The sequence below is a fragment of the Peromyscus eremicus genome, chromosome 9 (genome assembly GCF_949786415.1).
Source record: "Peromyscus eremicus chromosome 9, PerEre_H2_v1, whole genome shotgun sequence".
NCBI classification, from domain to species: domain Eukaryota; kingdom Metazoa; phylum Chordata; class Mammalia; order Rodentia; family Cricetidae; genus Peromyscus; species Peromyscus eremicus.
Window position 1 is genome coordinate 59,505,625 of NC_081425.1, and position 25,079 is coordinate 59,530,703.

The window sequence follows — 25,079 nt, forward strand, 5'->3', positions numbered from 1 at the left end:
GTCCTTTCTGCCCCACTTTCTGTCACTGTGGATAGAGGAGGTACCCAGAGAGGCTTAGGCATGTTCTGTTCTGGGGGCAGGCTTCATCAGATAAAGATGATTTTCACTTTTTTTGGTAAAAAATTCAAGCAAACAGCATCGCTTTCTGAGCTGGGGAAGCTGTCTACAGGGAGAATTCTTTTCCTTGCCATTCAGCATAGTCAGAAAGTGGAATGTTCCAGGAAGCTGTGCAAATGGACCACCATGACATGGGATCCATGTTGTCGAACTTTGTAATCTTACCCTTCATTAACAATTCAGTGGAGGAATTTGATCGCTTCCTTCTCTCAGCATCCCCTTCTTCCTCCACATTCTTCCTCCAGCCCCTCAACTGCTCTGGTCCAACATTCTCCTCACCTCTGGGAAGCATTGAGCTGACTCAAAGTCACTTTCTCCCCGTCAGGAACAGGGTGACAGGGATTTCCAGACCTGCCATTGGGAACAAAAACATTTGGCAGTTTATTGCTGTTTCAGTCAGCACTCTCTTTAGAAAGCGCAGGTACTGGCCTGTGGGCTTGAAAGAGCTATGACGTTGAGATGCGCTTCCCATTGAGGACCCAGGCTGTTCCAATGGCAGCTATGCACCTGGCTGTAGGCAAGGGGGTGAGGTGCTCATTGGAATCCTGCCAGAAAAGGAAAGGTGCAGGGCAGGTGGCCTGTGAGCAGCTGGCTGCTCCAGACAGGCCAACCAACTGGCATCTGGGAAATAGACCCTCCTCATGGTGGTGGGAGCACCCAGCAGTATCTCATCTGATTGTTACTTAGGGACCTGTCCAGGCCTGTGGACTTTTATAAATATCGAAGCATGGCAGGCTTCTTGAGTTTGACTGAATCCAAACATGCGTCTGGGAAAGAAGCTTAGCAACTGGCAGGGGCTGTGAGATAGAAACCGTGGTGATATTTTATACTATTAAAATGCTACCTTGAATGGAGGATATAGGACAGTTGGTGCTCTCTTTACATTATCTCATTTTGTTGTTTTTTGTTTATTTTTTATTGTGTATGTTTGAAATACATAATACACTTCTAACATGCTCTTGATCTAACAGGACCATTCCCCTCTTTCTGGACCTGTCTTATATATCAGCATACTGTCACAGCAACCAGGATGTAAAAACAGCCAAAATATCTTCTGATCAATGAGTGAAAAAAGAAACTGTTCTAGGTACACAGTGGGATATTATTCTGTCTCAGAAGAGAAGATCCTGCCACTTGCCACAACACACACGGCCTCGGGGACATCGTGCTAAGACAGATCGAAAGCTATCTCATAGTCACACTTACACGTGGATTTTAAAGTTGAATCTACAGAGATGGAGAATAAACTATGGTGGGAAAGGGAACAGAAGCAGGGAGAGAGAAGTGCTATTGTTATGGTTTGACAGTGTTGCCCCAAAAGGGCTCATGTATGGAAGGCTTAATTCTCATTGCGGCAGTTTTGAGAGCGGAGGCTTGGGAAGGTTGTAAGGCCACAGGGGCTATGACATCATAGGAAGGTTAATCCACTGATAGCTTTATAATTCGATGACATTTTGAGGAGGTGGCACAATTAGGAGATGGGGCTGAGTTGGAGGGAGCAGAGCTTTGGGGACCTTTGAAGTGTGTCTTGTCCAATGCATGATCCATTCTTTGCTTCCTGGCTGCTACGGGGTGAGATGCTTCCTCTCTACACATCCTGCTGCCTAGATGCTTAGTCTCACCTCAGGACCAAAGAAGTAGACCATGTGGTCCAGCTGACCATGGACCTTGGTGGCTGTGAGCCAAAATAAATGTTTCCTTCCTTAAGTTGCTTCTCTCTGTTGTTTCATTGTGGAAATGAAATACTGACCATGATGGTTAGTTTTAATTGTCAGAGTGTCTGAATGAGGGGTTCCCTAGATCAGGTTGGTCTGCGGGCTTGTCTGTGGGGGCTTGTCTCAGTTGCCCTAACTGACTCTGGAAGACCCAGCCTGAAAGTGGAATGTGGCCCTAGTTTAGGGCCCTGGACGGTATAAGAGCAGAGAAAGCTAGCTGGACACTAAGCACACATGCATTCATTCCTCTCTGCTCTCAAGTGTCGGTGTGATGTGGCCAGCTGTTTTAAGTCCCTGCCTTGACGTCTCTGCTATGATGGACTGGAAACTAGAATTGTGACTATTCTATTTCTAAACTATTTCTCTCTAAAGCTGCTTTTTGTCAGGGTGTCAGCACCAGAAATGGCATCAGAATATCGACTAACACAATTACCTCATAAACATTCTAGGACCTGCATAGAATAGGGCATGTGTGCTTTTCGTCTGTTCATTTGTTTTTGGAGAAAGGGTTTCTCTGTGTAGCCTGGGCTGTCTGGACTTGCTTTGTAGACCTGGCTGGACTCAGACTCAGAGATCCAGCTGCCTCTGCCTCCTGAGTGCTGGCATTAAGATGTGTGCCACCACACCCGCCCTAAGGAAGTATGTACTTTAATAGCACAGACACAACATGCTGATCACCCAGTCTGGTGATCTCATTCAATTACAAGAGCACTCCGTGGAATGAGCAGGTATCAACTTTTGCAGAGGAGGGAATTAAAGCTCAGCAAGTTTAAATGATTATCTTAAGCTAGTAAGTAGCCAAGATCTGAACAGCTGCATTCTTTCCTGCCGCTCTGCTTGGCCCCATTAGGCTATGAGCAGCTGTGTGAGATGAGGCTCCCTTAGAGCATACAGAACTCGGTCACCCTGTTCACATTGCCCGTTACTTCTCCTGGCATCACTGCCAGGATCTCTTGCTGGTGGTGGGGATGCCACTGTGCAAATTGTAAGAATTTATCATTCTGAAATAATGCAAAGCTCATCACACAGACTAACTTTAGGCAGGTTCTCTGCTCAAGTCTCAAGGCTCAGACTTCTCCAAAAACAGCAGGTCTGCTGCAGCACCGACCCCGGCCCAAGGGGATGCAGAGCTAGGCTTCGGGGGGTGCAGCTGCCTCATTTTCCCTTCTCAGGTGGTACCTGTCCAGAGCTCTTCACAATTCAAGAGGAGATGGAGCCTGGAGGGCCAGGCATTTGAAGGTATTTGCAGTTTGCAAAACACACTGTGTAAAACCACAAGGTGATTCACACTATTTCTTACAGCCGAGACCATCAGAAAATCTAAGTAACTCAAGGCTGAGGAGTCGCCCTGGATGTATTTCCTTCGTCCTGCAGAGAAGATAGCCTTGCCTCTTCCCAGACACCCCTGAGGCCAGTGAGAGGCATGGCTTTGGGGGCAGAACTGGCACAGAAGGTGATTAAAGTCTCCTACTGGGTTGTGTCCATTGATGATGTTTTGTCTATTGATGTAAAGTGTTCTGCAAATGAACAGCCATCTTTTCCCCCCTCAATGTTGTACTTATTTTTAATTCTTAACATTTTTATTACATATATTTATATGTGTGTGCATACATGTTTGAACATGTCTGAGTCTCTGTGTCTATTGTGTGTGTGTGTCTATGTGTATGCATGAGCATAGTTGAATGTGTCTGTGTGTCTGTCTGTCTGTATTTGTGTATGAGCATGATTGAACATGCCTGTGTGTGTGTGTGTGTGTGTGTGTGTGTGTGTGTGTGTGTGTGTACCATGAGGTATGTGTGGAGTCAGAAGCATGTAGCTGTTGGTCTCAGAATTCTTATCTATTACCTAGGGTTGAACTCAGGTCATCAGGCTCCAGTGCAAGAGCCATTACCAGCTGTTCCCCCTAAGTCTGGCCCTTGAGAAGAATCCAGCAGAGAGGAGTGCAGAAAGAAGGGCGTGTGTGCAGGAAGGTAGTTTTATGCCCTTTGTGAGTAAAAGATGAGGCTGCAGGTGACATTCTGGAGAGTAGGTACTGTCTTTAAAATTGCTTCACACATTTTTCTTGATGCACACAGCATAAACATGTCCACTAGTCACTGGCATCGTCTCCTAAGGAAGGCTGAGTTTCCCAGTCATGGGCACTTCTGAGAAGAGATGCCTCTGGACCTGCTCTCTATGGGCTCCTTCACACTGTGCCCCAATGAAGACAGAGACAGAGAGAGTCGAGGGGAGATGCATCTTGGTGACTTTTTGAGGGAGAACATGGGGCTTGCAGCTGAACTGTTTAGACCTTAGACAAATCTCTCCCGTGGGCTCCCCTTATTCTTGTGAACTGATGGCCATTAAAGATGGTGGTTGAGACCCTGTTTCCCTCCCCAGAAAGCTAAACACTGAATATACTAGTATTCACTGGAAAATACTTCATCTTCCCTAAATCCCTCTGCGGGGGAAGTGGGGAGGTTCTTACACAGCTTCACACTCGAGGAACTCTGTCCTCAACCTGCCCAGGAGAAGAACACACACAGAGGATGCCCCAGTACAAACAACGCCTCATGCTTCTATGACGACTTAAAATGAATACCTATTTTAGAGCGGGATATAAACTTTTAAAGATGTTTTTCTTTGTATCTGATAGAGCTATAATTGCTTTCTATTTAAAAAATAAAATAAAGTAAACCCAGCAAACAACAAAACTAAAATGTGTGGATTCATGCAACAGTACGTTACACATACTATCTAGCCCACAGCTCCTGCACTGTCCTGACCTACACCCAAAGAAATACTTGCACTAGAGACACTCAGGATCCAGTTCTCAGGTCCAAGCCTAGATGAAAATAAACTCCAGAGATAAATGAAAGTTCTGAATGGAACTGTGAAAACTGGGAGGAAGGTTGCTGAGGAGCTAATAACTCAGTGTTCCTGAGAAGTAATTCGTTTGGTTTGGGTTGTTCTGAGTTAAAAATGCACTCAGGAGAAATGAATCTTCCCCAGTGTATGTGACCATCCATCTACTCACTGACGCATTTGTGCTAAAAGTCGTGATCCAGATACCTGAATCCTCTAGCCCTCAAAGGCCTGCTATCAGGTGACCTCCATGAGGTCCTCTTACGCAGGGCCAGCCTCCTCCAGGACGCTCGGATGCCTGCTTAGAGTCGGGTTTATCAGGGCATCTGCCAGCTCCTGCTAAGGACCCTGGTCATGTCCACTCTGGCCTACAGGGGGGGTGGAGGTGGGGGGCTGGATCTCATCCATAGCAACACCTGGGTTTTGGTAGAGGGTGTCCCTGAAGAGTAAGATTTTATTTCGGACCTACAGAATTCAGCACCAGGGCCAGCTCAGTTTAGGCAGAACTGTGAAAACTTCCGGGAAGATCAAGGCAAACCTGCTGAGACCTCTCTTGAGGACGGAAAACGCAAAGGAAAGATAATGACTGAGCAGGTAGAATGTCGCCACGAGCTCCCTCCAGCTGAAGCTTTCCATGGAAAAGCATAGGACATATTTTCAGCAGCTGCTTTGAAAGGCCTGCCTGGCGCTGTCTCCTATGTAAGCGTTCCTCGTGAGAAAGGTGCAGGTTGCCCGCCTGACACAGACAGCTGCTCCTCGCTGGGGTTGTGAGAGCTGAACGTTCTGGGAGGCAGGGCGCAGGGCCTGGCTGTGGGCTCCTCTGCCTACAGCTGGATCAAGTGACACCTATGCGGCCGGCCAACGGTTCCCACGGAGGGAAACGGAGCACCATGTTCAGAAAGCTCCATTCCATCTTCCACCACGGCCCGCAGGGGAAGGCAGCGGCCGAGCGCCCCTACTACGCGGGAGCCAGCCCCACCGTCAGGCTGATTCGCAGTAGCTCCATGTATGTGGTTGGGGAGCACTTCGAGAAGTCCAGCGAGTCCTTAAAAAAGTACAGAAGCACCCACAGCATGGACACCAGCCTGCACTACCTGCAGCAGGAGGACCGTGCCTGGATGTACTCGCGTACCCAGGACTGCCTGCAATATCTTCAAGAGCTGCTAGCCCTGCGCAAGAAATATCTCAGCACCCTGAGTGACCTGAGGCCCCGGCGCATGCAGGGCGCTGGCTCCACCTCCTCCAAGTCCTCCAAGGGAGCACAAAAGACCCCAGGAGAAGGCAAAGTAAGTGTGGGGTGGGCTGGCCGCAAGCCGTGGCTCTTCCCAGAGTCTTGGGACCCTTGTCGGAAGTCTTCACTCCTGAATGGGTCTGACAGGTTCCAGGATGGGCTGCGGTCCCCAGACTTCCCAGGTTCCTGGGCTTGGGGGAAACTGCTTTTTACTGCAGAGGAGATAGGGGACTGGATCAGAACAGGAGACAAGGGCATGGGCTTCAGAGCCACCAGGTTCCCCACTTGTGGTTAAATTGCCTGACTTGATAGAGGGGTGATGCTTGCATGGCTTTTGGGGGACAGCAACAAATATCCCCATGAATGATTGATTACTCTTAAAACAACTGCTGTCACCACATCTGAAAGGCCTCAAACCAGATCCAAGCATGATATCAGTGAAAGAAACCTCTTGAGTTCCAGATCTTCTGCTTCAGAAGGGCAAACTGAGGTTCAGGGACCCACTTCTGTCCCCCAGGCCAGTTACCCCTTTATTCATTTTCTTGGCCTATTTCATTTTAAGCCAAGGGTTTCTCTATGTGGCCTAGGATGGCCTTGAACTTGCAGTCTTCCCACCTGGGCCCCCTGAAGGCTAGGGCTGGAAGCCAGTGACACCATGCTACCATGCCACCATGCTACCATTTCCTGCTGTGTTTCCTTATTTATCGTACCTGTCGGGTTTGAGTGTCTTCTGCTGCATATTTCTAACAATTGTTTTCCTGATGGCAAGACTTAAGTGTTCAGAGCAGACTCCACTCTCTCCCCAGAGTGTCCCGCAGGCTCCTCAAGGTCCATTAATGTTGAATGGCTGATTGGACTGCTATCAAGTCTCCAGGGCTTGGCTTAGCTAACAGGTTTCAACCGTTTGCATTTAATATTAGGTGGAAATGGGTTAAACAATCATTTGAACGGTAAAAGTGGGTCAGCATTGAGCCCCGAAGAGGGTCTCCTTGTCTAGGGTCAAGATGCCGAGGCCTGTGCCAGCTGGCTATGGGTTTTGAGACAGTTTCTTCTACTGGAACTGGCGTTGGTGACAGAGGGGGCTGCAGGGCTCTGGGCTCCCTTCCAGCTTGGCTCTCTTGGGAGTCCGGGTCTTGCTTAGCTGCGTACGGAGAACAGCTCTGTAGCTCCCTGCAGATGAAGCCCGCTCTGCTAGGACACAGTTGGTTTCTTACGGTGCTGAGGATGGGGGTGGGCACACAAAAGCTCTAGCCCCGTGGAGCAGCTGTGATGCACACGGCCACCTGCCATGGGTGACCTCCACAGATTACCTGGCAGCTCAGTCCATAAACTTCTCTTCGGTTTCCCTGTATTTCAGAAGAAATTTGAGAACAGACATTGGTAAAAGAAAATGGATTTATTTACAGTTTGACCAGAACTGGAGATAGAAAACTTAGATTCTTTCCCCTTTCCTGGAACAATGTTACAATTTTGTAGAAAAGACAATGTTACAATTTTATAGAAAGAAAGGCAGATGCTGATTTAGCTGTGAGAGAGGCAGTCTGAACCACGTAAAATCTCTTCCAGGGAGGCAAGCCTCTCCCTTGGGGCCAGGGTTTCAGCCTATTTTCTCTGTAGGCACTGGGCAATTGCAGTTCTTTGGGCCATTGTTTTAGGGTCCTCTACCTAAGAAGGGAGCATATTGAAAGGGTGCTGAAGAACAGACTGAAGTTTGAATTTTTGCTCTTCTGAGTTTTTTGGGCCTGTTTTAGTGGCAAAGCCGTGGATGTGACACCTGTGGAGTAGTGCCACCTCACAGGTGCTGGCACCCAGTCCATCCTGCTGTGCCCATGTTTATTACCTCAGAAATGCCAGGAATACCCAGTCAGCGGCTACAGATCAGCCGCTGGCATCCTTTGCCGTCATCCTACAGAAAGCCACAGGCTGGGCTTGGCTGTGAGGGGATGCATTCAATCTCCAGGGCCTGTAGGGCAGCCACCAGGAGGGCTCTTCCCTCCTCAAATGCCATAGTCCTGCGGATAGTCAGGATTTAGGCCCCCACTGTTCTTTTTCCTGCTCTCCATTTCAGGTTGAATTATATGTAGTCTCTCAAAATTCACATGTTGAAGGTCCCCAAAATCACCAAAGGAGATTTTATTTGGAAATAGTGTACCGGGAAGTTTTAGGGTTAAAGTCCAGGATTGGGAAGTCCCAATAAATTTCAGTTAAAGAGAAAAGCAGTCGTGAAAGGCAGAGAAAGAGTATGTGTTCAGTGTGGCCACATCAGGAAGAGGAACAAGTAAGGGAGTCCAGTTGTTTCCAGAGTTTTCGTGTCAAAGCCCGGACTCTGGAAGGCATAATGGACAGTCTATCCCAGTACACCAATTAAAGAGACAGGGCTAGCGAAAGGAAGGAGGAAGGAGAGGCAATTAATTTGGCTGCAGTGAGAAGAGGAAGAAAAATTATTCATCTTCAGGACACTGACATGAGTTTAGGCTTAATACCGGACAAGCAGGATGTGCAGGAAAGCAGTCCTGGGCAGGGTGTGCTCCCCTCAATACCGACCCATCACGGGCTTGCCTCTGGTCTGTTCTGCAGGGTGGCCTTGAAAAGTTGTTAGCAACGTGTGCTCTCTTCCTTGGAGGCAAGTTCCTTCTCTGGTAGCAGAGTTTCAGTCTTTCAATGCTGCAAGTGTGAGATCCCTAGGGGAATTTTAATTCTCGTGTGTGTGTGTGTGTGTGTGTGTGTGTGTGTGTGTGTGTGTGTGTGTAGGTTAGAGGTCAACTTCAGATATTATTGCTCATGAGCCATCTACCTTAGATTTGGGGACCGCATTTCTCTCTGGGATCTGGGGCTCACCAATTAAGCTGGGCTGGCTGGTCAGCAACCCCCCCAGGACCCACCTCCCAGGCACTGGGATTGTGAATGCACTTTTTACGTGGGTGGTGGGAACTGAACTCAGGTCCCCATGCTTGTGTGGCAAGTGTGTTATTGATTGATCTAGTTTCCTAGCCTTGAGATTTTTTTTCACTTTTTAAAAAATTTTATAATTCAATTTAATTTTATGTATCAGCCACGGATTCCCCTGTCTTCCCTCCTCCTGCCCCCCCTCCCCTCAATCCATCCCCCATTCCCATTTCCTCCAGGGCAAGGTCTCCCCTGGAGATTCAGCTCAGCCTGGTAGATTCAGTTGAGGCAGGTCCAGTCCCCTCCTCCCTTCACCAAAGCTGAGCAAAGTGTCCCAGCATAGGCCCCAGGCTCCAAAAAGCCTGCCCATGCACCAAAGGACAGGTCCCGGTCCCATTGCCTGGGGGCCTCCCAAACAGTTCAAGTTAATCGACTGTCTCACTTATCCAGAGGGCCTGATCCAGTTGGGGGCTCCTCAGCAATTGGTTCATAGTTCATGTGTTTCCACTAGTTCGGCTATTTGTTCCTGTGCTTTTTCCAGTCATGGTCTCAACATCTCTCGCTCATAGAATCCTTCCTCTTTCTCGCCAACTGGACTCCCGGAACTCCAGATCCCCAAGCCTGGGGCCTGGCTGTGGATCTCTGCATCTGCTTCCATCAGTCACTGGTTGAGAGTTCTATCATGACAGTAAGGGTGTTCGGCCATCCTATCACCAGAGTAGGTCAGTTTGGGCTTTCTCTCAACCATTGCCAGTAGTCTATTGTGGAGGTATCTTTGAGGATTTCTGGGGACCTCTCTAGAACTTTGCTTCTTCCTATTCCCATGGGGTCTTCATTTATCATGGTATCTCTTTCCTTGTTCTCCCTCTCTGTTCTTGATCCAGCTGGGATCTCCCGCTCCCATAAGTTCTCTTTCCCCCGACCCTTGCCCTTCATTATCACCCCCCCCCCTTCACGTCCAGTTTGCTCATGTAGATCTCATCCATTTCTCTGTCGTTGGGCGATTCCTGTGTCTTTCTTAGGGTCCTCTTTACTAGGTAGCCTCCTTGGAGTTGTGAGTAGCAGTCTAGTCATCCTTTGTTTTACATCTGGTATCCACCTATGAGTGAGTACATACCATGTTTGTCTTTTTGAGTATGGGTTACCTCACTCAGAGTGATTTTTTCTAGTTCCATCCATTTGCCTGCAAGCCTCATGATGTCATTGTTTTTCTCTGCTGAGTAGTACTCCATTGTGTATATGTACCACATTTTCTTTATCCATTCTTCAGTTGAAGGGCATCTAGGTTGTTTTCAGGTTCTGGCTATTACAAACAATGCTGCTGTGAACATAGCTGAGCATGTGCCCTTGTAGTATGATTGAGCATTCCTTAGGAATATGCCCAAGAGAGGTATAGCTGGGTCTTGGGGGAGATTGATTCCCAATTTTCTAAGAAAGCGCCATACTGATTTCCAAAGTGGCTGTACAAGTTTGCATTCCCACCAACAGTGGAGGAGAGTTCTCTTGCTCCACATCCTCTCCAGCATAAGCTGTCTTCAGTGTTTTTGATCTTAGCCATTCTGACGGGTGTAAGGTGGTATCGAGATTTTTTTAACGCTTTGGGAACCATTGTTTTAGCAATCTGACAGCAGTCTCTCTAAAATGTCTCCTCTGCTGTCAGGACACTTCTCTTCTTTGTTTTCAGACCTCAGTTTTTGAGAGATCTAGGGTGATATGCTGAGTTTGTGAAAATATCTGAAGTACTTTTATTACTGAAAAAAATATCACAAGAAGCATTGGAGGGGCCAAAGTCAGAGCACATGTGACCATGTGACCATGCATAAGCGCCACAAAGCTGTGACTTCTCGGCTTGAGCTGCTTTTGGAAAGGCTTCTGTAAGTGATACCATCCCTGTTGCTGTTTTGAGACAGGTTCTTCCTATGAAACCCTGGCTGTCCTCAAACTCAAGACCCCCCTGCTTCAGCCTCTCAATGAAAAGCAGGCACCCTCTGTCCAGTGTGACTTCATTCAGAGTTGATAACTCCCTTTCTTGCTTCTGAGCAATTTTCTTTGAAGACATTGATGATTAGCATCTGGTTCGATATCAACTTTCCTTCATTACTGGGACAAGATCTGACCCAGATGGGCTGACACGGTCCCATATCATGAGGGACAAGTAACAGAGGCCAAGGAGTTAGTGCCAATAAAACCCTTTATGAGTAAATTTTAAGCAACTAAGTGGTATGAATTTTATGCTGTCTGTCCTGTGGGTGATAACCTAATATCTTAGGGGGACAATTTGTCCAGGGTCCTTTGTTAGAAACTGTTTCTGCAGGATATTAAACAGCAATGGCCACAGAGTTACATAAGATGAATATAAAACACAGTCAATAAAAAATACTTAAAGAAAACTAGTTTGTGGGGCTGGAGAGATGGTACAGAGGTTAAGAATGAGTGCTGCTCTTCCAGAGAACCCAAGCAGACATCCCAGATCGGGTAATTTACAACCATCTGGAATTCCAGCTCAAAGGACTCAAGTGACTTCTCTGGCCTCCATAAGCACACAGGTGACATTCACTTACACATCCATGCACACATACACATAAAAAAATATAAATAAATCTTAAAAGGAAAACTAAAAGAGAAAGTCTGAAAAATCCAGTACTTGCTTATAGATGTACTTTATAACCAATGCCATTGCCTTTTAATTTTAAAACATGCCCAATGTTAGGGCTTATCTAGTTCTCATTGCCTAAAGGGCTAGTTCATGACACAATTAGGAACTTCCCTGTGAAAAGTTAGTTCCACTAATAATTCTAGTTTGGAAGACACTGGTTGGGGAAAATGTTCTCTGAGTTGGTTTGAATGAGAAATGTCCCTATAGGCTTATATATTGGAAAGCTTTGTCTCCAGCTGGTGGAACTGTTTGGGAAGGATTAGAAGATGTGGCCTTTTTTGGAGGAGGTGTGTCACTATTAGGGTGGGCTTTGAAGTTCACAAACCCATGCCATTCCCAGTTAATTCTCTCACTCTGCCCCCCCCAATTGTGTATGAGAATATAAACTCACAGCTACTGATCCAGCACCATGCCTGTCAGCCTGCTGCTGTGTCCCCTGACATAATGGCCATGGACTCTAACCCTCTGAAACTGTAACCAAAAAAGTAGCCTTGGTCATGGTGTCTTATCACTGCAAGAAGAAAGTAACTCAGGCATTTTCCTAAGTATTGCATCTTAGAAGGCTTATGTAATGCAGATGGGATATGCATTTAACTTGTGCTTTTTTTTTTTTTTTTACTTTAGACACAGAAAATTAAGTTCTAGCAGTGTATTAAATTGTGTGTGTGTGTGTGTGTGTGTGTGTGTGTGTGCGTGTGTGTGTTTGCATGTGTGGTATGTGCACAGAGATATGTGAATATTGAGTGTGTGGGTGCTCACCTAGAGCAGGGTGATGAATAGCCTTCTCTATTGCTCTCTACATTACCGCCTTAAGGCAGGGTCTCCCACTAAGCTGTTTTGGCTCGGCTTGCCAGCCAGTGTCTTCTGGGATCCACCTGTCTGCCCCCAGTTTGAGGTAGGTGCTGGGGATTCCAGTTGTCAGGCATGCTCAGGAAGCACTTTTCCCACTGAGCTGTCTCCCAGTCCCAGGGCATTAAAATTTGACCTTGTGAAATCCTTCAGATAGTTATTTTGAAATATCTTTTATAATTTCTATAAAAATAACATCATTACCATAAACAGATATTCCCTAGTGCACAAGTATGCTGTGTGTGTGATTGCCCCATTTAACTAGGCTAGGAAATCTTTAAAATCATTTCAGCCTAAACAGAAATTTAAATGAGCTCTGTTTCTTTTTAAAAGAAAACTTGGAAAAACTAGGATAAAAAACCATAAAATTTTTATCTTTTCATGTTAGCCCTTTTAAAATTTTACCAAAAGTAGATCGGTAATCTAGGAAACACTGACTGTTTTAGACAGAAAACATTTTTAAAACCTTTACTAAAAAGACCTTGTAGACAGACAGCATTTTGTTTATGGTTAACCTAATTACATATAAGTCTTTTAAGACTTACTCTTCTCATAGACTTATATCTATACTCCAGACAAAGTACAGCTGGTATTTATTGATACAGTCATCGAATGATCCTTAAATTCATACCTAAAAAGTCATTAAAATATGAACAAAATTTCTAATAACATTTTATCATATTATATCAGAGGATTACATATATAGCACTGTATTGCATACATTACAAGAGCATTTTCTGTTACAAATATAAGTATCTAATGACCCAACACAAAGACTCTCAGCCTAGCACTACCTTTTTATGAATGATGTTTGCTCTAGCTTGATAGGTTTGTAATGTACATACTGCCAAACTGGATGAGCAAATACCTAATCTCTTGACATTATTTATAACACAGTGCACGATCTGCTACCAGTGACTTGGCATTGAGTGACACCCTTGTCATTCCAGTCGAGAAATTCTTCCATCACAACATGGAAAAAAAACATATGTATGTTGCATGTGGAGCAAAGCTCTGAAACTGTGTAAGAATGTCTCTATGTACAGGTCAGTCCTTTACTTTTTTCTCTCTTAAGTTTATACTTGAAATTGACCAAGCAAGAGCCTGCTTAGAACTCTTCTGGACACTTAACATTAGCATATTTTCATTAATTAATTACCCTCTAAATAATTAATTAGTCTTGAAATGCATGAGGGCAAGGCTTTATAACAGGCTATTGCCTATCATATACAGAATAAGGTGGCTCAGCTTCTGTATGTTAGTAGGGATTATGAGTCGCCTGATATAGGTACAGGGAGCTGAACTCTGGTTCTCTGGATGAGCAGTACCTGCTCATATACAGAACCATCACTCCAGTGTCTACAGTCAACTTTTGAATTCCTCTATTTCAACTAACTGCTTTTTCAAAGAGAGAGAAAAAATGGAGGAGAGAGGGGGTGAGGGAGAGAGAGCCCAGTGACAGGCAAATCAGAGAGTGGATTTCACATTAATATAGTAATGTGTAGTAATATTGTCCCCCAAACCTTCATATTCCTATACATTTTAAAGTAGCCGTGCCAAGAACAGAGGTGCTAGCACGCAATAAGTTGAAAAACAATCAATGCAAACATGAAGCGGGCAGAGGTTTGGCAGTCAGTTCTTTGCAGGAGCTCTAGGTTGGGTGCTTTGCTAGCTCCGTCTCATATGCAGAATGACATGTGAAAACAATGACTAATCTAGTGGGTGTTGTTAGATGAAATCATCACATGTGTGAGAAAGGCCAGTCAAGCAAAATTCTTCCTACGGACGGCAAGCCTGTGCAGACAGTATCTGCCCTGGTTGCCCAAGCACTCGAATAGCTCAAAGCTGCCTCTGCACTAAGAAGGAAGGCGAAGCCCATGGTGGTTCCTTGCTAAGCGGAGAGCTTCCCGAGGGCCAGACTTCAGGGCAAGGAGTTCACGCCCTCTTTTCTGTGCTTTACCAAACACAAGCAGAAAGCTGCTAATTCCCACTGAACTGGAAAGGTAAAGTCTTTGGATTAGCATGGTCCTAGGGACTGTGTGGGGAAGCTCAGCCCTCCTTCCCACCCAGGGCCAATTTGCTGCGAATGACTGACACCTCAGTGTGTCTTTTCTCATGGCTTGGCCAAAATTGTTACCAGAGATTTGAGAATCAAAGCCTGGTCCCTGGCAGCCCTAACAAGCCAGGTTCAGCTTCTCATCCTCCACAGACCAATTAAGAGGCAAGGAATGTGAAAAGCAGAGAAAGATGTACCCAGTGGTGGCCACAGCTGGAAGAGGAGCAGATAAAGAAGTGACACATAAGACCATTTTGGGGGCTCAGCAAAACATTTCAGCAGAGGGCAGGAAGAACACATAGCAGCACAGTCCCCATCAAAGTGTGGCCCCACCCGTCTCTGACACATCGTTGCTGGGTTCTAGTCTGTCTTGAAAGGTGATCTGATAAGTTGTGAGAACTGCGTGAAATCTTTTCCTGAGGAGCAAGGTCCTCCTCTGGCATCAGGAGTCAACTTTTCTCTCTATCCAGCAGGAGAACCTAAGGAAATTTCAATTCCCAGGGGCCCACTGTTTCAGTAGTCTCACAGTGAAGGGAGGGGCCCAAGCTTCTAGATTCTATAATGTCTTCGCTCTTGACAGGGTGGCTACAATCAGGCCTTGTTGCAGCTATAATTGGTTAAGATAAAGCCATGTGAGTAAAGTGGTCTCTTTTCTATGATTGCTGTCCTTGTAAGGGGTGGCTACATGCTGTGGATATTGCTCTATGGAAATAAAACACTGATTGGCGAGTGGCCAGGCAGGAAGTATAGGCGGGACAAGGAGAGAGGAGAATTCTGAGAAGTGGAAGGCTGAGGGGGAGAGACCTGCCAGCCACCACCATGACAAGCAAGATGTAAGGTACCAGTAAGCCACGAGCTGTAGCATGAATCTTAAAAGTTCTTATTAATAAAATCAAACCCGAGGCCAGTTATTGGGGTCAATGCTGGTAGATCAGAGAGACAGAACAAGCCACAGCTACCTCACCTTGCCGGATCCTCAGCTGGTCTTGTCTCCTCAGACTGGAGGCCTCTGAGTCCTCATCCAGAATGGGTCTCAGCTGAATTGCTGCTCAAAAGCCTGAATGCTTAACCAGGCCAAATGCTTAACCAGCCAAATGCTTCTAGTTTCTGGTCCTCACACCTTATATACCTTTCTGCTTTCTACCACCACTTCCTGGGATTAAAGGCTTGCTTTCTGGGATTAAAGGCATGATGAGTCACCATGCCTGTCTGTATCCTTGAACACATGGATTTCTGCCTCTGGAATGCTAGGATTAAAGGCGTGTGCTACCACTGCCTATCCTTTATGTTTAATATTATGGCTGCTCTGTCTCTGACCCCAGATAAGTTTATTAGCATGCACAATATTTGGGGGAATACAATACCACAACGAGATATGTGGCAACTTATAGATTAATAGAAATGGGTTAATTCAAGATAGAAGAAGTAGATAACAAGAAGTCTGCCACGGCCATACAGTTTGTAAGTAATATAAGCGTCTTAGTGATTATTTTATAAGTGGGTTGTGGGACTGCGGGGCTTGGTGGGACCTGGAGAGAAGCTCTCCAGCTACAAATGGCACCCAATGGCTTGAATTTCCACCTTAAACCTGAGAATTTTTAATAAGTGATTCTAAACAGAGCCAAAACCAGGTTCCTGCTTCATGTCTCATACAGACAGCTAGATGATGCAAAACATGCGTTTGAGCTTGACCTTCTCCCGTTTCTCAGATAATATTATATCCTTCTGAGGTCTTTGATGTAGTTGAAGCTAGATAGTTACAATTTCCTTAGTTATGATAAAAGATAAGTTAGATATAAAACCTTAAACTCACAAATATAAGCTAGATAAGATATCTTCTTTAATATTGTAACTGTAATTCTTGCTCGATAATTGTTTTGTTATATGTAATTTTACTGTGTTAAAGTTAAAACCTTCCTTTTTGAAAAAGAAGAAAAGGGGAAGTGCTGTGGATATGGCTCTATATAAATAAAACACTGATTGGCGAGTGGCCAGGCAGGAAGTATAGGCGGGACAAGGAGAGAGGAGAATTCTGGGAAGTGGAAGGCTGAGGGGGAGAGACCTGCCAGCCACCGCCATGACAAGCGAGATGTAAGGTACCGGAAGGCCACGAGCCATGTGGCAACTTATAAATTAATAGAAATGGGTTAATTCAAGATAGAAGAAATAGATAACAAGAAGCCTGCCACGGCCATACAGTTTATAAGTAATATAAGCGTCTGAGTGATTATTTTATAAGTGGGTTGTGGGACTGCGGGGCTTGATGGAACCTGGAGAGAAGCTCTCCAGCTACAGCTACATTCAGCTACAGAGGCTGGGGAGGGCCACAGAGAGATTGCGGTCATGTGGCCACAAACCAAGGCTTGCTGGAAGTTAGGAGAATGGCTGAGAGCTAATCCCCTCCCAGCACTGTTGGAGGTAGCATGACCCTTTCCACACCTTAGCCCTAGATTTCAGACCTTCAGAACTGGAAGACAATGTATTTGCTCCACATCATCCTTGCTAATGACAGTTATAGGCATGTACAAACTCTTCTACAGAATTAGCTTCATTTTCTCTTCTCTCGCATTAGCATAAATTCACTTCACTACTATTCTGTTTATTTATTTATTTGTGTGGATGGATGGATGGGCACACATGCCATGACCCACAGGTGGAGATCAGAGGCCAACTTGTGACTATTGGCTCTCGCCTTCCAACAAATGGACCCTAGGGCTCTATCTCAGATGGTCAGGGTTGGCTGCAAGCACCTTCACCCTCTGAGCCATCTTGCCAGCCCTGCACCTCTGTTCCAGCATTTATCACATCTTCTTGTGCCTTGTTCAGCTGTGTGCCCCTGGATGGACTGCAGCAAGACTGATGGACTTGAAGCAAAACCAGTCTCTTTTTCTTTTCTCTTTCCCTGGACTGGCAGTAGACACCGTTGGACACTTGCGGACATGTATAAATTTAAAAAGTCTGGCATCTTTTGTGAGTGCTGGCTTTCCCAAGTGAGGCATGCTTCCTGCAACCCCAGGGTGCTGTGGCAGTCCCACATCCCTCATCCCACATCCTGGCCCCAGAGCCTGGATGTCACCGTCTTTTCCTCTTTGCTTTAGATACTGAGCCAGTTTACCCAAGTCTGTAACCATTTTTTTTTTAAAGAAGTAAACTTTTATCTGCTCCTTGCTTGGTACTCTGGTGTTTCTGTAGTACTCTACTCTTCCCGTTCGATTTTGTTTACATACTGGTCGTGATACACAACCTGATTTCAAAGTACACCTTGGATCAAGACTTGCACTGTGTCCTGCTCTGGAGTAAGGCATTTTAATAGGCTTCTCTGAAATATTAGTGTGATTAAGGCGTGGCACCTGGGTGCCAAGGGGTTTGCTATCCCAGTTTTCTGGAGAAACCCTGAGCATACAAGGACTCCCCCGGGGAGGGAAGGAAGGAGAACACACTGGAAGGGAGGTGAGTCTGGGGTGGGTATAATAAGACCACATAGGTGAGAGTCCCAGTCAGATACTGTGTCAATCTTCTCTCCCACACCACAGAGAAAGATGATACCATAATGATGAATAAACTACATTGTTTATAACATTCATAAAATAGAAACCACAGGGCTTGCAAGGTGATTCAGAATTAAAGGGACCTGCTACCAAACCTGACAACCAGAGTCAATTCTCAGGACTGACATTATGGAAGAACCAACTTCTGAATGTTATTCTCTGTCTCTCTGTCTCTCTGTCTCTCATTCTTATACACACACACACACACACACACACACACACACACACACACACCACACGGAAACAACAGAAATCATATCTGAGGATTTTGGGTCAGTGTAGTGCATAGGCTATATCTGGGATGCAGTCTGGATGCTCAAATATTAGAATGTCCAATATAGAGAATAACACACAAGTCAGAAGGGCATTTCCAAGAATGGAACCAACAGGCTAAGGTTCCTCCTGGCTTGGGCACCAGGATATTTGTGTCAGTGAAAAGAAGCAGTAGCTTCCCACATTCCATCTCCCATCCCTGTGGTCCCACCAAGGTGCATCAGGACCCATCCACAGACATCCCTCCAAATCTGACATGGAGCCGTGGTTTTTGTAAGGCCGTGCACGGATGGTGTCAGATACTGTTGGTGGTAGATCCTTGCGTCTCTCCATTGGAGACTGAGGATTGAGCTCATGTAACATATGGGACATCAGAGTGCCCTCCTCAGGACACCGAGGTGGCACGGAGGGGCAAGTACTACATGTAACTTGCTCTCAGACCCTCTCACCAGGGGCTGCATGACCCAGGCTGCTTTCCCCCAGCAGAAACCCCCCCTGGGGGGGGTGACCAGAAGGCAGGCCATAGGTATTTCTTTCCCAATCTGTGCATAAATTTTCTTCCTGTGGCTGCTGCTGGTTGCTTTCCACCCTAGGTCTCCACAGCCTAGAGGTCTTGAGGTCACATTGCTCTTACCTTCACTTCTTGGAAATGTCTGGAGCAGGGGGCCAAGCTAACACTGCAGAGCTGTGATGGGCTCCTCACTGTGGGTAGGCGTCCTTTTCTCAAATAATTTTCACACATGTTCATCCAATGCATTGTGCAAAGCACCCGAGATGAACTGCACGCCAGAGTAATAAAGGGGCAGCAAGCAGAGGCTGGAAAAGTAGGAAAGACAAAACATCCACAGAAAAGCATATGCTATCACTGAGCTAATCCAGAGGCTATAGTGATTTTCAGGTTTTCATGGGTGCTTGTGGGAAAGCGAAGATACAAAGAAGATCTGGACTTGTTCAAAATTCTGTCCATATGAAAAGAACCAGGCCCATTGCTTAGGGAAGTGAGATTTCCCCCACCAACTTTGGATTTCAGTCTTTCTTATATGGTACTTGATATAAGGACCCCTGAGTTGTGTGATTGACAATGGCTTCAGTAATGTTTTAGGAATCATATGTTATTCATTTATTAGCACGTTCATTGAGAGCACACTATGTCAGGAACTGTTCTGTGTGCTGGTACATGAGATCATGCTCCTGTTCTTACATGGAGGATGAGGGGTGTGTGTGTGTGTGTGTGTGTGTGTGTGTGTGTGTGTGTGTGTGATAAAAATGTTGGGGAAAAATTCTCTGAGTAGCCAGGCGGGTGTGCTGCACCCTATAATCCCAGCATGGGGGAGGCTGAAGCAGGAGGATTGTCAATTAAAGACCAGCCTGGGCTGGCCGGGTGGTGGTGGCGGCGGCACACGTCTTTAATCCCAGCACTCTGGAGGCAGAGGCAGGTGAATCTCTGTGAGTTCAAGGCCAGCCTGGTCTACAAAGGGAGTTCCAGGACAGGCTCCAAAAGCTACACAGAGAAACCCTGTCTTGAAACACCCCCCCCCCCCCCCACACACACACAATAAAAAAGACCAGCCTGAGCTTTAGGGTGAGTCCCAGGCTGGCTTGGGCTACACCAAAAGACCTTGGCTCAATGACAAAGAAGCAAATGAAGACCTCTGAAGAATGCTCCCCCTAAGGATGGTGACCCTCTGTCTTGCTGTCTTGCTGTTTCTTCTTCTGTCACCCACATCAGAGAAGATGAGGGAGCCCAACTTCCTCCGTGGCTTGCTCTGGGTCCCTCCTCAGACTTGCTCACTTAGGCTTTGGGGGTCCTCTCCTTGTTGCTTTCTCCAAGCTGTGTCCCTCTCCTGCTGTGGTTGCTCTGAGCTGTTGCACGTCTTTCTTTTCTCGTAATCACTCCTTGACTCCACTTGTCTTAAAAACTAGCTCATCCCTTTGAAATGTCCAAGTCAGTGAGGTTGAGTTACTGTGACCTATGTAACTTTAACTGCTATCTGATTGAATGTTTCCACCTTCCATTTCAGCTGTGTGTGTGGTAGAATAAAGATAAGATGGAGTTTACCATTTTCAGTGCAGCACTTCAGAGTCCCTAAGTGACTGCTTTTTAGTGTCCTCAAACTATAGGTAATATGTGCATTCCAGTCAATGACTCTTTAAGAAGCCATTTTCTTAGAATGATTTTATATCTTTTTTTTTTTTTAATGGGGCTGGGGAAATGGCTCAGTGGGTAAGAGCCTCTGCAAGCTTGAGGACCTGAGTTTAATCCCAGCATGATGGGGGAAGAACTCCTAGAGCTCAGGCTGGCTGAGGGAGGCCATCTGGGGAAGGGGTTGATCTCTGTGAAGCTCCCAGTGTGGGCTGGTTGCTATTTAAGTCAGGGTTTCTGTTCACCCACCTCTGTCAAATGAAAGCTCATTAATTCTCCCCTGGACCTTCTAGCGGTGAGCAGCTTGGGGTGTGCGTGAAGGAACTAGCTACAAAATGCACACCTCTCCCTGTCACCTGACTGAAGAAAGTCACTTTCCTGCTATCACAATGGTGTCAAGAACCCACTGGAGTGTGGAGAACTCTAACAGTGGTTGAGCGCCCGCTGGACTGCAGAGTGCAGCCACACAGGCAGCTGGGTTTAATCAATATGTGTTTCTTCTGGCCATACTTAGCTCTCAGGGTCGGTTCCCCACCGAGACTGCTCAGTCTCATAAGATATGATTTTAAAAAGGTGTATTTGCTCTTTAGGTGAAATTTATAAGACACAAGAAATATAAAAAAGAAGATAATAACTTAAAATTCTATGATCTGAAAATAATTATTATATAAGATTAGGCATTTGTTTCGTCAATCATTTCTCCTGTGTGTTTTAGTTTGGGGTTGCAAACTAAAACGGATGGTATCTAGTTAAATTAGAATTTCTAGTAAATGATGGATGCGTTTTTATGTTTTGTTTCTGTTTGTCTGGTAGTTTTTGAAATGGAATCTTGCTGTGTTGCCCAGGCTGGTCTTGAACTCCTAGGTGTGTGTGATTCTTCTGCCTAACTCTAAGGGTTATAACACCATCTCAGGCTGACACTCGCTTACACTGAAAATATTACTCATTGTGTGAAGTCGAAATTTAGCTCCCATTCTGTATTTCTATTTGTTAAATCTAGCAACCCTAGTATGTGTGATGACGTGGCTGTTGCTGACTGGCTGTTTATGTTTTTCCTCTTACAGTGTTTAAGTGCAGCAGACAGCAGCAATAATTAGTCGTTCTGGGGTTATTTCCTCTTTTTTAATCTCTTTGTGTTGGTCTCCTCAGCTCTGCTGTCTACTTCATTTAGTTTTCACTCAGCCTGGGCAAGTTTACGAACTTGCTTATCTGTGGAGAACGTGGATGTGGATGTGTACATGCCTGCATTCAAATACCAGTGACTATGTTCTCTGAGTTATTTAGACTATAGATAGATCTTGTTTCATGAGCGCTCATTAAAAAAACAAAAACAAAACTAAACTAAAATCCCATTCAATTATGGGCACCTCTCTCTTTAAATACTATAGTGTTAAAAGATCAGATGTATATTGGAGCTGGGCGTTTGGGTGCACATCTTTAATTCCAACATTCAGGAAGGAGAATCAGGCAGATCTTTGTGAGTTCCAGACCAGCCAGGGGCAAATAACGAGACCCTGTCTAGAACAAAGGAGGAAAAGAAACAAAGATACACATTGCCTTTTGACATAGTCCTGATCCCCCTGGGCATGGATGGCATAAGGCAGGATGCTGTAGTTGGAGTTCTTGAAGCTTATCTTAAAGTCCTTTGATTAGATCACATTTTGTAGCTGGTGTCCTACACCCTGTGTGGTTGGCCAATGGCGTCTCATGGAAGAGGTATGGATCTAGTGTAGAGCGGTATTGGGCATGGCTCAAGGTCCCACGCACACAAGGCAGAATGCCAGCGTGGAAAAGCATGTCTAGCTCTGTCTGTGGCAACCAGGCTGAGGACTTCAAAGAGGAGGGAACACAGGAACTGACTCTCTGACCATTGAGATGGCGGTGGATGGGGTAGGAGGTCAGGGATGGACAGGTCTCATGGAGTTTTCCTTGGCACTGGGTGCACGTGGAGCATCTCTCTCCCCTCTCCTCTGGTTGCTGTTTACATGGGAAGTTCATTTGGAAAGACTCAAGTCTCCTGCAGATAATTACTGACAGACAAAGCCCAGAAGAAAAGCAGTGGCCTTGGTACCAGTGGAACAGGCTGATAGTAAAAGCAGAAAAATGTTGGAAATTGCCTTCAGGGAGTCAGAAACTAAAGCAAGAAATATGATGGGGTTTGGTTCGGAAAAGTGCAAAAGATTCCCCCTAGGAAGAGTAATTCAAGCCTCCTGTAGATGAAGTACTAGAGCCAGAGGAACTTAGACAATGCTAAGCTGCTAAGCCTAGGGCAATGGGAGGTTTCCTGAGAAGCAAGTGAGTGCCCTCTGTTCTCTGGGATAGATCCCCTTAGAGAGTGATTTTCTTCCCCAGTGGCTGGAGAAGGGGCTATCTTCCTACACCAGGAAGCAAGCTCCACTACACCAGGCCTTTCTAAACAGTTAGGGTAAAGAGGAAACAGTGGAGTCTGCCTGGAGTTCCGAGCTCACTTAGCGTGTTGGTGACAGACACCCCATCCTGCTGGTCACTTCTTCGTAAAGTAGGTTTTCCTGTAATAGCAGCTGGATCCCTAAATCCTCAGCCTCTGACCTTGTGAAAGGAGGAACTGTCATAAGTGTGGGTCAGAGAGACTGTGGAAGGCAGGAAAGATCGGAATCAAGCTTTGGTCTGTGAAAATACCACAAAGTCCACTCAGAGGCGTTTCAAAGCGTCGTACCCCATGAAGGAAACAGGCAGCTGTGATTTACTCTCTTTAATACTTACAGTAAGCTGGGCACTCACAGAGCTCTTCTTACAGCTAGGCTCCTCCTGGCAATGTTCAAACAATATAGACACTAGGCTCTTCATTACAGCACTAATTGCTGGAGTCGAAGCTTACAAATTAATCCAAAAATGACTACATTTGTTGCCATGGTGCATGGATACAATGGAAATCTACAGTTATTAAGAGGGACAGGAGGTTCTCTGTGTAGACCAGGGAGCTGAATTCTGGATGTGGAATGAAGAAGGATGTGTTCACAGGTGTGTATTATAAATATAAGTGACTTACTGAGTAAGCATGAATATAAATACAGCCATTGTTTCTTTTTGAAAATCTTGTGTGTATGCCCATGTGTGTGAATGGAGGTGTGCATGTATGATGACCAGAGAGCAACTTTGAGTGTCTCTGCTTGATTTCCACGGTATCTTAGTCAGGGAATCTTGTTCATGGCTGTATGAACCAGGCTAGCCTTCATGGGGATTCTCCATCTCCATCTCACCATAAAAGAGCTGGGATTACAGATGTGTGCCCCCTTGACTGGCTTCATGTGGATTCTGTGGATCTACACACAAGTCTCTATGCTCATGTAGCAAGCCTCTGAGCTGTCCCTCAGACCCCAGAGAGATGGCTCAGTGGTTAAGAGCACTGGCTGCTTTCCCAGAGGACTGGGGTTGGATTCCCAGCACCCATGAAGTAGCTTACAACCACCTGTAACTACAGTCCTCTGGCTAAAGTATCCAGTGCTTTCTTTTGGCCTCCAAGGGCACTGAACACACATGGTGCACAAACACACACAGGCAAAACACCATAAAGTAAAAACATAAATAAAATAAGGAGAAAAATAGAAAATTAATTATTATTATTATTATGTGTGTGTGAGCATGATGTATGTGTGGGTCATGACATGGCATACATGTGGAGGTCAGAGGTTCTCTCTTTCTATGTTTATGTGGGTTCCAGAGATCGAATTCAGGGCTATTAGACATCTACAGCAAGTATCTTTATCTGATGAGCCATCTTGCTGGCTCCTCACTTTTTTTTTCTTGATAAGACACATTTCACTATGTAGCAGACTAGCCTTTCACTCACCAACCTCCTGCTTCAGCCTCCTGGATCTTGGGATTACAGGTTTGCATTACTGTGTGGGGTCTACACATTTGCTTAGATTTCCAGAAAGAAATGATGGGAAGACAAAGACTAATGAGAGGCTGTGAGGAGAAGAGCCCTTCATGGAAACAACCTCTGTCTTGAGTGATGGTTCTAATTTTGGTGGAACCACAAATGCTGTTGTGGCTTTTAAAGCATTAAACAAAAGAGTGAAACCATGGTAGCCCTTAAAACTTAAAAACTGCACTTGGGAGGCAGAGGCAGTTGGATCTCTGTGAGCTTGAGGCCAGCCTGGTTTACTGAGTAAGTTCCAGGACAGCCAGAGTTACACAGAGAAACCCTGTCTTGAAAATCCAAAACACCAAACCTGGAAAACTAACTGCTGCTTTTGAAGGTGTCTGACCACCAAGTCAACAGCACAACCACACAGAAAGGAGTTATTCCAGAAGGCCTTGGGCAGGGCTCTGCTGACATTGCCACAGGACCCTCAGTTGCATTCAAGGATGATGTTGGGAATGCCTTGACATGATCATGTACAGTAAGGTACAGGAAGTTATTTTGTTAATGGCATATGGAACCCAGCTTTTCAATGTAAGAGATACAAAGAAAAAGAAAAATGAAAAATGTAATATTAATTTGAGAGATGTTTGGGATGTAGAGACCTAGAAAAAATAAGATTCTCATTTTAATTGATGTAATTAATCAATTAATTGATTAATTTATGTTTTGATGATATTGGGAATTGAATGTATACTTCGTTTGTTTTAGGCAAGTTTTATACCACTGAGCTATATCCCCACTCCACCTTTTTAATATTTTATTTTTTGTTTTTAAACAGGGTGTCATACAGCTTAGGAGGTCATGTACTCCTGATCCTCTGCCTCCCCTTCTCAGGTGCTGAGATTTCAAGCATG

The 25,079-nt window shown here is 45.5% G+C and overlaps 1 protein-coding gene across 1 annotated transcript in view; it reads left to right on the plus strand.

Annotated features, from left to right (window-relative positions):
• The first annotated feature begins 5,566 nt into the window (after positions 1 to 5,566).
• Positions 5,567 to 25,079, plus strand: part of C9H13orf42 (chromosome 9 C13orf42 homolog) — a 28,123-nt gene continuing 8,610 nt past the window's right edge. Inside the window, exon 1 of the mRNA XM_059273069.1 lies at positions 5,567 to 5,962. Coding sequence (XP_059129052.1) covers positions 5,567 to 5,962 — 396 coding nt within the window. The remainder of the gene's footprint in view (positions 5,963 to 25,079) is intronic.